The sequence below is a fragment of the Corvus kubaryi genome, unplaced genomic scaffold (genome assembly GCF_017639235.1).
Source record: "Corvus kubaryi isolate FWS band 111438036 unplaced genomic scaffold, C.kubaryi_AGA036_p1.0 135, whole genome shotgun sequence".
Classification (NCBI taxonomy): Eukaryota; Metazoa; Chordata; class Aves; order Passeriformes; family Corvidae; genus Corvus; species Corvus kubaryi.
The window spans coordinates 2,755,013-2,769,590 of NW_024580669.1; the positions used below are offsets into that span (position 1 = coordinate 2,755,013).

The 14,578-nt window shown below is 42.8% G+C and overlaps 1 protein-coding gene across 3 annotated transcripts in view; it reads right to left on the reverse strand.

Moving 5' to 3' along the window:
* SFMBT2 (Scm like with four mbt domains 2) overlaps positions 1–14,578 on the reverse strand; it is a 105,626-nt gene that overhangs the window by 50,947 nt on the left and 40,101 nt on the right. For 2 of the 3 annotated variants that reach the window (XM_042052650.1, XM_042052641.1), the window contains exons 5-7: positions 10,075–10,163; positions 6,637–6,883; positions 1,801–1,898 (exon numbers count right to left, since the gene is read on the reverse strand). In XM_042052650.1, the coding sequence (XP_041908584.1) occupies positions 1,801–1,898; positions 6,637–6,883; positions 10,075–10,163 (434 nt within the window). Of the gene's footprint in view, positions 1–1,800; positions 1,899–6,636; positions 6,884–10,074; positions 10,164–14,578 lie in introns of those variants that run through there. The other variant, XM_042052659.1, reaches the window with a different exon arrangement.

The following is a 14,578-nucleotide window of genomic DNA, read 5'->3' on the forward strand; positions in this document are numbered from 1 at the left end:
CCTTCCCAGCACCAGAACAGGGGTTCAGACAACACCAAACTCTGAATTCTGCTCATCCTGTGCTCAGCTTCCACTTTACAGCAAACAAAGAAGTCCTACTGACCTAATCAATGACCTAAACATTGACATTTTGCTACATTTGTCCCCAAAGTAACTTTTCTCCGGGGCCATGCAAGCATTCCAAGGTTTTGCATTGTCTTCTAAGAGGAACATCTTTGCAAGCTACAGCCACACAGACAGCAACTGGGATTTGCTGAATTCAAATTTATGACCTGCATGCAATAATTAAAATAAGTGGGTATAAGTCTGGCACGCTGGGAAGAGGCAGCAACACAGCTGTTAGTTATAAACTTTTTTTTCAAAAAGGATGTTTCATGAGCCTCATCAGAAACACTCCTCACTCTTTCACATACACAGGAATAAAATTTACACATTAGACATTCCCTTTTGTGATTGAATCCCTGCCCCACACAACGCATTTTTGATCTCCAAGCTGCCAATGCAAACTTTTAGTAGAGGTGGCAGATGGAAGTCGTGGATGAAATAAATGGCAGAGACCCAGAACGTTCTGCATGCCACTTCCACCCCAACACGGGGCTCCTCAAGCCCACATCCGTGCCCAAGGCCAACACACAAATCTTCCCACGTCTCCCAGCACAGCAGAGCTCCCACACTGCCAGCACAAGCCACTGCCCAGGCCATTAGCAAAGTGTCCCCAAATTAATGCTGCTAATTTGAGTGCATCCCAGCTGGGTGAGGAGCCTGGATTCCTCATGGGAAGCTGCTGGCACATCCCTACAGGGAGGGTGAAGGTGGCACCAGGGTTTTGTGGTAGCTAGAATGGGGCACGATGAGGGCCTTGTTCCAGTTACAGAACCATAAAATCATTTCAGTTGGAAAAGCCCTCTAAGATCAAAGTCCAGCCATTAACCCAGCACTGCCAAGGCCACCACTGAGTGCCACATCCACACAGGGACTGCACCAATTCCATGGATGTTTTGGAGTATCCCACTGCAGTGTTGCTTAAGGGCCAGGAAGGAACAGAGAGGTCCCCCAGGCTGGTGGTGGGGAGGGCAATCTGCTCCACCAGGTCCCCAAGCAGGAGGTGACACTGGAGACATGGGGGCATTGCTGTGCTCCCACACACGTCCCTGAGCATCCTCTCACTGCCCATCCCACCCCAGCCAAGATGGAATTGTTGGAAACCAGGCAGGCACAGCCATAGATCAGGATTATCTACAGCCACCATGGTTAAGAGCAGTGCAGATTTACATGGGAAATTAAAGCCGGTGCCTCGGTGCTGGAGCACATCTCTAACTATTACAAACCAGAATGAGAATTAAAAAGAAAATATAAAAGGGAAGACGTGGGAACAAAATTATCTCTCACTTTCATTACAAGTCCCTGAAGGAGGTTTCTCTACCTTGTGGCTTGTGATCAGCTAAAAATTTTGGTAGAAGGCTCACAGAAATCTGTCCAGTTCGTGTCAACTTTTCTATCCATAGCCTTACTACTTCACAGTTGTATATGATGTCTTTGCACAGGTCTAACAGAGTAAGACACACAAAAAATAACTGGAGAAACCCTGGCTGATCACCCCCAGCCCCAGAAAATACTGACCATGAAATAAGGTAAGTCCACACACAAAAATGTGTTTTATACAACCATCCCACTTGTGACCTTCCATGGTTATATATTACAGCAAAGGCCTTTCCTGAAAAAAGTTTAACATAAGCTGCTAAACATGGCATGATATTTATTCATCACAGGTTCCATAAGTAAAGGAAAAGTATATTTTACCTTAAAGACTTCCATTGGAAGAGGAAAATTTGCTGCATCATTAAGGGATTTTTCCAGAGCGCATTTCCACTCAGTTATAGTCTTCAGAGAATAGATATCTAAAGGGATGACAATAATAAAACAAAAACAAAAAAAAAAACCCAAAAGGTGACTGTTTGGAAATCAAACATTTTTGGAAGCCTAAACTTCTTAAGTCATATGACTGGACAGAACAAGTGAAATGAACAGTGTGTGCATTCCAGGCCATGCAGCATGGATATATTCAACACAAAAGCAACTAGCAGGGGCACACTGGAGGAAGATTGTGTTTTCTATCCTGAAGTAAAACCCAGAAAAAATCACATTCTTCACCTACTGCTGAGGGAATAAGAATTGTATTACCTCATTTCTTGAAAATAGCAAAAAAACCTCTCTGATTTTCATTTCTCAAAATACCTGATGTTTCCTAGTTTGAGAAGCCTCAGGTCTTCAGCCAATATTAATTACATTTGAACAAAACAGAAATTATTAAGGCACCTGTTCATTGGAAAGTGGTTGGGGTTTTTTTTAATTGCAGGGTTGGGGTGGGTGTGGGAAGAAACATTTCAGCTCAGTCTCTACCCAGACATTTGTTGGTATCACACTCAAACCAGAGCATCACACCAGAGCAAAACTTACACTTATGAATTTTCATCATTATACTTTTAGGCAACATCTTTGTGCAGCTTCACATTGCTTCCAGTGAGTTTCTTTACACAGGTTTAATATTACAAAATCATTATATTAACAAGCCCTTTGTGGTGCAGTGCAGTGCAGTGAAATGCCTATGAATCATCAAAGGGAACAATGTAGGAAACAATACTGTGATGAGGAACATTATATTGGATTTACTCCTGCCCTAGAAAACATATTGTTATCTTGCACGTAACAAGTTATTGCAGAACATTCATATCAAGGCCTCAAAGAGAGAAGATAGGTAGATAGATTGCAACAATTATTAAAATGGAAATGAACATTTGCTCAATAATAAACCTGAACTTAATACAGAGTGAAGAGTGTGGAGCTTTTCTTTGGCCAGTGTGACTTTCCACACTTACATCAAGGTTCAATTTGGCCCAATTTGCATTTAAATCCTGTACATCTAATAACCATATATATTTACTGGCTAGCAGAAGATTTACTGCTGTATCTTACAATTCTGAAGGAGGGAATAAAAAATATGCATAAAAAAAAGAAAGGAACCGGCAAGCACTGTTTCCACCTAGCACTGATGGTACAAGAGAATTTTATGCTCTGAACTCAACAGATTTAAGACCTTATCAAAACAGGATTTGCAGAATCACTGACTGAAGTGGATGTATTTATACTTCCACTATATCAAATCCCACTACTTCAGAACAGACATCAAGGATATGCATATGAATTTAAACACACTTGAAGCGGGATGTTAACCTTTCAGGGCAGTATTTTTAATTCCTCAGCTGTCTGGTTATTAATGGGAATAAAGATTTCAAGTCTTTGTTTACAGCGTGTGCAGGGGGCACAAGTGTTAAGAAGTGCACTCTCTAAATAATTGTTCATTATTTTATAGTTTTGTTGCCCCACTTCTCCCTTGCTTGCAGGAACTCTGATCAGCATGAAGTGCAGGGAGGGGAACGACTCACTTGTTTCTTTCTTTTTTTGGTTTAACTTACAGGGAAATACTTCATATAATATGATTTTGCCCCACGCTGCAGCCAGCCTGTTGTTTCAAGACTGAGTTTAGAAAAACTGTGCCTGATGCTTCCCTGCTGGAAACAGACCCTCATTTTCTGCTGTGATGGCAGTGAAGCACAGGAAAGTTGAAATTGGCATTTTGGGTAACTCTAGCCAAGTTTTGAGCAACTTTGGCCAAAATCAGTGAAAACAAGCAGCAACTTCTCTGGGCAGTGTCAACAGACTTCAAGATACAAAGGCAACTCCAGTGGTTTCAAGGAACAGCAAGGAATATCATATGCACATTTAATTAGTGGCATCTCGCTTATGCTGGCGAGCGTATGGACACTAAATTGCATGGTTAAAAGAGCATAAAGCATTTTATTTAAGTGCCAAGGCAGCAGGTAATTGAACAAAGTGTACTGTGTCAAATTGTATTAGGGTTCACAAGTAGTGAGCAATTAAAATGACTAGCAATTTGTCTTTAAATAGAAAGTAACATAAACCGAGATGATCTCGTCCTGCATAAACAGCTGAGCTCAGGCCATCAGTGGCTCTGTGTCGAGCAGCCTGTGCCAATTTGCATTACCAAGGAGGTTTATTCCAGATTCAGATATAGATCTGAAGGGAAAAATAAGCTATAACCCCTTTGCTTCAGTTAAATGGGCTTGTGAGATATACTGAGTCCATGCGGGAAGACAGCTGGGATGCTGTTTCATAGAATCACTGAATGGTTTGGTTGGAAGGGACCTCAGAGATCATCTAGTTCCAAGTCCCAAAGGACCTTCTTGCACATTAAGTGGGTGTTAGGATGTGGGTGGCTTCAAGGAAGAGACCTCTCCATCCAAAATATTGTTTCAGTCCATGGCATCTCCTTTATCTGAGCTGCTCTGCATCTTGAAAGACTGACCTGGAAGTGAAGCCTATCAAGTGCCAGAGGTGGATCAACAGGGTGAAGTCACACCCCAGACACAAAGGAAAATAAAGCTCAAGGTGGATATGTAGCATCCAAGTTGAGGGTAGGCAAGGCACTGTCACAAGCTGCAGAAGTGATGTATAAAAACACCCTTGTTTGATAGCAAGGGGACACACAGCCTGATTTGGAAGCAGCTGCATGGAGCTGATTCATAACAGCTTTGATACACAGTCTAAGGCTGTTCCCTTAATCAATCAAGGAAGGCCTAAATCAATCAATCAAGCCTAAACTGGCTTCAGATGTTCAAAATTTAGGACAACCAGGTATGTGCTCATTGGTTGCAAACCCCGTGAGTGACAAAAATAAGCTTATAAAGATGTCATTTTATCTTACCTACGTTAGGTGTGTCTTAGCACCCCCTTTTCCCTACCCATTATAAAGAGAAAGCAATTGCTCCCCCGAACTGTCTTTTGATGCCTTCACTACAGCAGGTGAATCTAATCCCTGATGTGTAAAAAACAAGGTACTGCCCGCAGACTCCCTCTCCTTCCTAAGAAGGTCCACACTAGGTCCTTCACACAACAGAGGTCTTCCTAGTCCAAATGCTCTTCCCTAAAGAAGCCACTAGGAAAGGGTAAGCAGGCCAGGATGTATCCCTGGCACAGTCTCCAGGCCTCAGGTCTTTGAGAGCCTGCATTCTTTGAGAGTCTGTGGTTTAGTAGCTTCATCCCTGAGTTTCTTCTTCCTCTGAGTTAAGGTCTCATACACTTCTTTAAATTCATTGTGCCTCATGAACACGTTGGATGGTTGAACAAGAAGATCTTAAAGGTTCTTTTCCAGTCTTAACAATTCTGTGTCTCCATGTTAGGTGGACATCAAATGATCAGGAGTGGAACAGCCAGCATTCCTGCCTCCAGAAACTCCTCAGATTTCACTCCTGACTGCCTACTCCCTGCAGTACAGAGCCTGACAACTGGGTCAGAAGGGAGGGTCAATGAAAGACCCTTGAAGCAGTGATCAGGAGAAGACTTGGGCAAAAACAGAAGTGCACTCTTCTTTGAAGGGTCTTTTCTCAGCAAAATCCTATGAAGCTCAACTTTAGGAGATGTAAAGTAATGAATACCTATTTAAGTCAATGAAAATCAGGAAGAAGATCTGGACACTGAATTCATTAGTAACAATGGTGACTAAAAAGTGAATGACCAGAGAAATGCAATGGAAAGGAAACAAGTATCAGATGAGAACAGATGAGAACAAGAGACAGAAGTTTTAGAAGTTAAATCAAGGAGAAGGGAGAAGAAAAGTAAACAACTTCAGCAAGTAAGAGTCCAGTAACAGACAAGACAACTGAATAAAAATGAAAATAAAAAGAAAGGCATGATGGGTGGGGAATCGACAGAAAAGGATGTACAACTGGATAAAAGGAGGAAAGAGTAGAAAGCAAATGGAATAAACAAAGAGGAAGCACAGATCTTCTTTGGGCCACTTCTATATTCACCAAACCTATCTATACAGGCCAAGAGAGTTCAGAGACGCTCACTAAAGAAGTTGTTTCTCTGTAACACAAAGAGTCTATAAAATAAAAGAGTGGGTGATATTCATGCTCTCCAGCATTCACATCTTAATTAGAAGTGATGGGGAACATTGATTCCTACCTATCAGTGAAGAAAAACACATATTGCCAAAAAGCACTCGAGACCCAAGTCCCCGACAAATTTGTGAACATGAGAATTGAATGTATTGGGGTAAACTCTCCTCATTAGGTGTGAAGGACAGAAGCCACAGCAGAAGCACCTTCCTAAAGGGGGGGAATTCAATACCCATGGAAAAACTTCACCTGCAGCACAGAGAAAATGAGGCACAGACCTGGACACGTTTTTAACCTACACAGGAAAAGGTGGGTCAATTTGTGATCCCAGGCTGGCTTAACTGCAGTCCCAATCCCTCTCCATTCCAGCTGGTTTGAAAATTAAACTCAACCCTAAAGAGCTTTTTTCCCAAGCTGTAATCTCCTGATGTTTAATGTGGTCTGACAGACTTGTAAAGACGTCAACTGAATTTATTTAATAAACAACACAGTTCACTTTGAACCCAAATTAGATGGATCTCACCTCCCATTTGTGCCACAGCCAGAAACTACTGACAAAGCAATGTGAATGCTGGAGAAGGACAAACGGGCTGCACAAGTATCTCGAAACATCAGTGAACGCTGCAAAGGGAGACAGTATTCTGGGGAGGTTCTTTACCTGCAGGTGGGTCCATTCTGTATTTATTCTCTTGACACCAACCGACTGGTCGAAGTCTGCAATCCAAGTAAAACAACCACTGGTCATAGGATTCAGTCTCCTCCAATCCCACATAGCGAAGGCGTAATCTTCCTCCAACATTTTCAACCACACTAACTATCCAGTACTGAAAGGGATTCTGGGAATCCTGCAGCTCTATTAAGGAATCAACTGTAATGAGGTCTACAGGGTTTTTTCCTCGCAGAGGCTGTTTGAATAGAAGCAAAACTCCTTATTTTAAACTTTATTTGAAGACTTCTCAAGGAAACAGATGACAGCAGAAGATTATTTTTGTTTTTCACACCATCATCCAAGCGATCAGCAAACAGTCTGTTCTTCTTCTATTTTACCCAATGTCTTCCAAGTGCAAATTCAGAAGTAAAACAGAAAACAACAGTTGTGCTAATTTCTCAACCGACATCATCAACAACAACAACAAGAAGAAAGAATAATAAAAGGTGGAACAGCTCGAATAGCACATCCACTTGGGAATCTCCTGAACTACTCAAAGCCCGGTTATATTGGAGGATTTCAAACCAAATTCTCATTGATTGCAGCTGATAAGAACCAATCACAGGACTGGACCCTAACATTTACCTGAAAGATGACCACTTTGTGCATGACCCAAAAATTTCACTCTGTGTACTGATCTCTTCCACCCAAGGCTTTATCTCATTCTCACTGGCGTGGAGAGAAAATTATCCCCCCCAGCCATGGATGCATGAGTCTGTGGGGGTTATTCCAAAGCTCAAAGACAACAGCAGGTTTGGATCCAAGCCCAAGGCACACAGGATATGTTGGGTCAAGCCACCATGCCCAAGAAATCCCAGTGACTGAGGTTATTTACTTATATGTGGTTATTTTCTGGGATCCCACTCTGCAGCCACTCACACACGTGTCTAACTTCCCACCTGCAAAGCTGCCAAGCACTGCCATTAGAAAACCATGAGGTGCTCTGCAAAACAACCACTTTGGGGCTCAGTGTTTTTGTTTTGTGACTGTGAGCATCTCTGTGCTCTCAAGCTTTAACATAATGGTTAGATTTCTTTTTTTTTTAATTAAATACAAGTTTGAATTCTTATGCAGTGTCTCGATTTCGGGGCTTTAAGTGCAGCATATTAAAATGACCCCAAGACTTGGAAGCATTGGTCCCCAATAGAAATGCTAAGCAAAGGCAAAACACATTAAAAACAAGAACTTCTTTTTTTCCTGTGTGTTTGTCCCACTTTTACTTAATTAAACCATATAAACATTTCATGTTACTTTTAAAAATATTAATTCTGTAAATCAAGAGTCAGTCCAGGATGGTTCTTTCTAGCAGTGGCTACAAAACAAAATAAGTAGAAAGCCTTATTTTTCAATAAGTTATTTTTCCTACCAAATATCGAAAATATTCGAATTTTGAGATGCAACTGATTTTCACACATCTCTCTTAATCCAAAAATGCAGGCAAGAGAATGAGAATATGGTAAAAAAAATGCAATTAAAATTAACTAAAAACTTATCACATGTACATTTTTAAACAGCTTTATGATTAATAGATATTTCTCAGAACAATATATTTGCCATTCATTATAAGCTACTTTTCTACAGTGCAAGCTGCAAGCATCTGTATAATCTCTTCAAATATTATTTCACGGCAAAATGCAGTGTCAGAATTTAATAATACAACAGAAATCCACTTTAATGTGGATTTTTTTCCCCTCTCATACAACTGCTTCATTGCAACAAAATATTCTTTAATATGAAACTATGGTGTAATGATTTAACTTATTATAATAAATCCCTGGCTGTATCAAAGTGAATATTGCTTCTCTGATTTGTGTGCTAAATTTTAAGCCAATGGGCTGTCACTTACCCCACGAGAACTGAATGGCTAGGATTAATAATCGGCTTGCATGAAATATTAACATTTACCATAATGCAAGAACCCTTCACATGCGTAGCTGGCATGTTAAAAAAAGATTTAAAAAGTAGCACTACATATTGATTTAGCAGTCTAACAACAATCTGCAGCACTCAAGAACAGCAAATCTGTCAACAGGGGCCAACATACATTGCACGACACAGACAGCACTGAGCACATAAAACACCAGGAAAGGGTCAGAAACTGTTTCAAGACAACACAATGTTTTCTCTCTCTGCTTTTCTGCCTAGGGCTGCCTCTCTTCCCTGCCTGCAGAAAGGAGAGGTTTGGCACACACCAGAGATGGGGGTTGGACACCATCAGATTTCTGCATATGCCACCTGGGAGTGGTCCAGGAATGGGGATGCAGCAGGCCCGAGGAGGTGGATTATCTGGGATCTGCAAAGGCTGTTCATCCCTCAGACTGGGGAGGAAAAAAAACCCTAATGGTACAATATTAATTCTCCCTGCCAGGCATGGGCATGTGGAAAAAGGATGCAGCTGTGGCTGGTGGAAGTGACCACAGACAAAAAGATCAAAAATGGTGCCTGGATGCACACTGGCTTCCCACAGGCCAACATGAGCACTTTCACAAAGGTCAGCTTCTGTATGCCCTCACTCTCAGCCTAAATGCAGAGGGACAAAGAATGAGGGGCTCCTGCAGGACCATCTGTGTCCTCTCCAAATGTCCCCACAGCATCCACATGAGAGCAGGACAGGCCCTGATGGAAAAGCTGCCCATGGTTTCAAGGTGAAGCCGTGGGATTTTTATCCAGGATCTCAAGGCACACAGAGGCTGTCCCTGGGTGCAAGTCACCCTGTGGATCTGCTGCACAGACTGGCCTCTTGGCTGAATGGGTGCATCTAAACAATGGACCTTTCTGCTCCTCTGAGGCCACCTCACCCAACAACCTCCCCGCTAAATGTGACTGCTGGATTTAGGTAGAGGGAATGTCCTTGGGGGAGCTCTTTCCATACAGAGATAAAGTTGACAGTGCTCCCCATCAACCTACTAAACCCCCTCCCCAGCCTGTGCCACAGAATTACAGGATGGTTTGGGTTGGAAGGGACCTTAAAGATCATCCAGTTCCAACCCCATGCCACAGGCAGGGACACCTTCCACTAGACCAGATTGCTCCAAAACCCATCCAACCTGGCCTTGGACGCTTCTAGGGATGGGGCAGGGCTGAGTTGGCAGCTCAGGTCACCAGTTTGATGGATCTATTGGGGCACTGAAGGGCTGAGTTCTCCTTCGTATGGATGTTCTCCTTCCCCACCCAGCCTTTTTTGAGCACCCAATTTTCGTAAGAACTAAAAGGCAAAACAAACTCCCCGTGACTGGATCAGAAGCAGAGTCCAGGCACTGGTGCCATGGATTTTGGGGTGGGGCTGGGTCAGGTCCTAGGGCTGGCACACAGACACGGCAAGCACACGGCCCTGCAGGCTGGGAGCACACACACCGAGGAGGAGAGGAACTGCAATCTAATACATACACCTTCCAGCAAATTCGCAGGGGCCGTCCTGGCGCCGGTCAGATCCTGGATGAGAAACTCTGTCCAGTCCATGTATTTCTCTTTGATTGCTGGGGAAGGGGAGGGAAGAAAAGAAATGCTTAGCACAGCAGACTGCATTGACTCACCACGTGTGTATCACGCAATGGATTTGATGTATTTAGTAAGAAGAAATTTTTCATTATTAGAGGGATGAGGCCCTGGCACAGGGTGCCCAGAGAAGCTGGGGCTGCCCCATCTCTGGAAGTGTTCAAGGCCAGGCTGGACGGGACTTGGAGCAGCCTGGGATGGTGGAAGGTGTCCCTGCCTTGGGAGGGGGTGGCATGAGACAATCTTTAAGCTCCTTCCCACCCAAACCATCCTGTGATTCCATGATTTTAGAAACACCTCCTTGGGGTTTACCAGCTCTAAAGTTTCGGATGCAACTGCAACTCAGAGCAGAAGAAAAGCTGGTTTATTGTCCAGTTCTTTCGGCAACCTGTGCACACGGTTAAATCCCCCAAAAAAGGGAAGGTGTTGCTCCACTGTAGCCACTGACAGTGATTTACAACATCGTGGCTTATCATCCCCATCTCTCCCATTCAGAATTGGCCACTGCTTGTGTAACCACTCGTTTCCTGCTTATCACCTGGGCTCAGATGTGATTTATAAAGTCTTTTTGTATGTTCACTAATGACCTCTGGGAAAAAAAGAAGCTGTGCAAACTTTCAGTTCCTTGACAGGAGACCAGAAACTCCAGGTGCTTTTCCAACAAAGTAGAAAAATCAAGCCTGAGAACATCATATATCAGCTGCTGAGTCAATACACTAGCAAGAAGAAAGATTGAAAGAGTCTTTCCTTTATCAGGAACTTCTGTTTCATTTAGAAGAAACTGAGTAATTTCTGACCTAAACACTGTGAACCTGTGTTACTTTAGGACATGCATCCAGACAGTTTTATAACATTTGAACTGAAATATATAAATTTTGCCTCTAGGATTCACATTCCAGGTCAGTTCTGGTTGAAATCAGTGGACACATAAAGGCAATAATTCAGGTAATCTCAGCTTCGGAGATGCCTCTTCAAATGCATTGTGCATTTGCAATCAGAAATGCAGAAATCAGACTTTAATTACACCTGCCTGTAAATGGGAATTAAATTACATCTGGAACTTCGTTTTCTCCCAAAAATGATCTTACTTATATGTGACAGAATCATTAGGAATACAGTTATGTCGTTACCTTAGAAACACCTATAGAAGGGAAAAATCAGGAGCATTTGAAAATTTAAACCTTTCCTCTGAATAAAAAACTGGATACGTGGTGTAAAGACCATTACCCCATGGCAATCCATATGACTGGGCATGGATAAAGACACAAGCCATGCCCAGTGCACCTTACCTCAACCTCATTTCTGAGTTGTGCTCCTTCCTCAAAAGCCAGTGCTCCCAGCTTGAGCTATAAATCCAGTTTATAGATCTAAATTACATTAAAAGTGCATTTAAATGTATTTAAAATTATCAAATCTTGCAGTGCTGGACTTCGAGCCTCCATAAAATAACACTTGAACTTGCCTGGAACCATTCTAAGTCTTCTGCAGCACTGATTTTGCATTATTTCCAGAAGATTTATGACCTTTGCATTATTTAAGACAAAAGAACAGCCTGAGAAGAAATGGTTTAGATATGACACTTTCTCTCTCAACACTCCTGCTGCGTAACCTCATCAGTTCCTGTCCACCTACATCAGGATAAAGAACACAAGCTGAATTTTGGCATCAGGGAGAGGACAGTAATTGTGGTAATGAATGAGGCTGGAGTCCCTCTAGTTCAGACTTCTGCCTCTCCCTGAGAACAGCACTGAAAGGTGCAAGTTGAACTCGATTTTCGCTCATTCCCACAAAGCTGTCAGCCAAATTCTGAATGCCAGAGCTTCACTACCAAGGAATGACAAATGTGATAAAAAGCACACAGTTTGAACTTTCAAAGCTGGCAGGAGTCGGGGGAGGTGGGGGGAGAATAGGATTTTCAAAGTTGACAACAGATTAACAGATTTCAGGGGCTTTCACTTCCAGATGCACCATTGGAGATGTCGTAACAGTGCCTGATTCACAGATCTGGCTGTCTGTCAGTCAGTCTCCCTTCCAGTGCCTTTCAGAGAGAAAAAAAATCCCTTGTCCTTTTTAAAAGATTTGCACCTCACAGTTTGACATCTAAATAAACTGATGCCTCCCTCCACATTCAAATCTGGATTAGAGGCTTCCGAAATCCTTAAGTGCCAAGGTGACCTCTGTATTCACACTAAACAGGCTCAGTTGAAAAAAAAAAAAAAAGAGCTATTCTCAGTTTCTAGCTGGTTTCAGAACCATCCCTCCTGCACAAATCTAATTTCTAGGGTTTTCCTTTATTTTATTCCGCTGTTGTGGCATAGACAAAACGACTCTGAAAACCTCTGAGAGACAATAAATTGCACTGGAAGTTGTAGAAACAGGGATTTGTACCTTCCTCTGTGCCTACAGAGCACAATCAGCCTTCTCAGTTCTACACTTCAAGTCACCACAATGTAAACATTAATTTTTAGTAGTAATGAAGAGAATCTGAATGATCACAATATCTGCAAAAGCCTTTGAGGACCAAGCAAAATGTTAAACAAATATATTCAAACTAAGGAAAATCTGCTGGGTAAATGAGAATAGCTGTCAGTGCAATGCATGGGTGTCCAATCTGAGCATCCCTCTCCAGAAATGCGGGCGCTCCTCTGGCATATCACACTCAGCACCTGGGGAGTGAAGAAGTGAAATTTCAATCACTATTTCCCATTTTCCCTTGTTAGCTACAGGAAAAGGCTCTGCTGAACCTCTCCTACTGCAGATAGGCTGGGAGAACTCAGCTGTTTTTTTGCAGCTGGACCACTGGTGGGAAGGGAAGGTGGCCAGGATAAAGGATCCTGCTTCATGGTGACCTAAACTCCACTAGAATTCCTATTTTCAAAACACTTTTTCCTGCCTTAAATAATTTCAGTGAGTCAGGAGTGGTCCATGGGTTTCAGACAGCCATGCTTCCTTCACCTTTCAACAGATCCATTTTCCCAGAAGACTCCAGTGAACTTCCCCAGTAGCTCTGCTCTAGGTTGTGTTCATTTAGGAGTAACTGCACACACAGGAAAAACCATCTGAATCCAGACCACTACAAAAAGAGCTGTGAAAGATCCCACATTTCCCTCCCCAATTCCTGAGGAGCAGTTGTAGTGATGCACCCGTTCCTGAGTTCCCAGGCTCAGGGCTGGGCTGGTGAAGGCTGAGCCACTCCTAACAGAACTCAGTGAAATTGTCCACACCTGCAACAGTAAAAACCAGGTCCCTGCAGCTCACAGTCTCCTTCCATGGAAAAAAGTATTTATTTCAGAGAGCACCTTCTAGTTTGGCAAACATTAAAGCAAATTCTTAAATCAGAAAGAAAAAGGACCATTCCACCTTAAGACTCAGGTTATAAAACTGAGCTCCCCTTGCAGAGGCCTGGACTCCACCAAAAAATGGATCTGATCCAATATCCCTCAAATTCCTCCCACTTTGCTCTACCCAATTCACCTGGCCCACAACCTCTCTGACTCTCAGGCCTCTCCCCTCCTAACCCACTGCCATTTCCTCACTTTTACTCGTTGGTCTCATTCTCCCAGCTGTGTCCCGAGACTCCAGGCTGTGGCCTGTATTTATCACTGGACACCAGGTTTTCCCCATGAGCTGCTCAAACCAAGCCCTTTCCCCTTGCTCTGTGCGTGATGACCATGAAAACCATTCCAGGAGCAGCTGGAAATGCTGGAGCACAGCCCATCCCCTCCAATCCCACTGAACTAGTGCCCGAGAGGCAGGACAGCAGCTTCATTCCCTGCAACCCTGTAAATCTCTGTGTCCTGCCTCAGCCTCAGCACATAATGGGTTCAGATTTATCTGCCTCTCCAGAGAAATAAGAGATTAAAAGCACATTCACAGTCCCATGACAGCACTGAGGCACAGGCACTCCATTCAATGAATATGAGATACTATTATCACATTAGCAACTCTTGGGATTTTATCTAGTTTTCTAGTAGTTGCTGTTTTTCTGAGAGCTGCTCCTCTCAGGCCATGGGTTTACATGAGAATTCTCATTTTCTTTTCTTTTTTTTCAAGAACAGGACACTGCAAAGTGCAGGAAAAACCTTGAAATGTGAAAAACTGACAAGACAATGGAAAGAACGTGGTTTGTTTTTTACTTTTCATGACTGCTTTTTCCCCCCCAAAGGCACCCACTTGATTGACAAGAAAAAGACTCAGGGATCTGAACTGCTACATTTGGTAAAATAAAGGAATGGCAGCATAAATAACTTACAGGCATACAGCACCTAAAAATAAGCTACTCCTTGGAAACACCTCAGTGTGTCCCGTGGATACACATGCCCAACAAGCAGTAATATCAAGTTATGCTCATTTTTGCCTATACTTTAAAAAAAAAACCAACAAAAACCCAACAAAA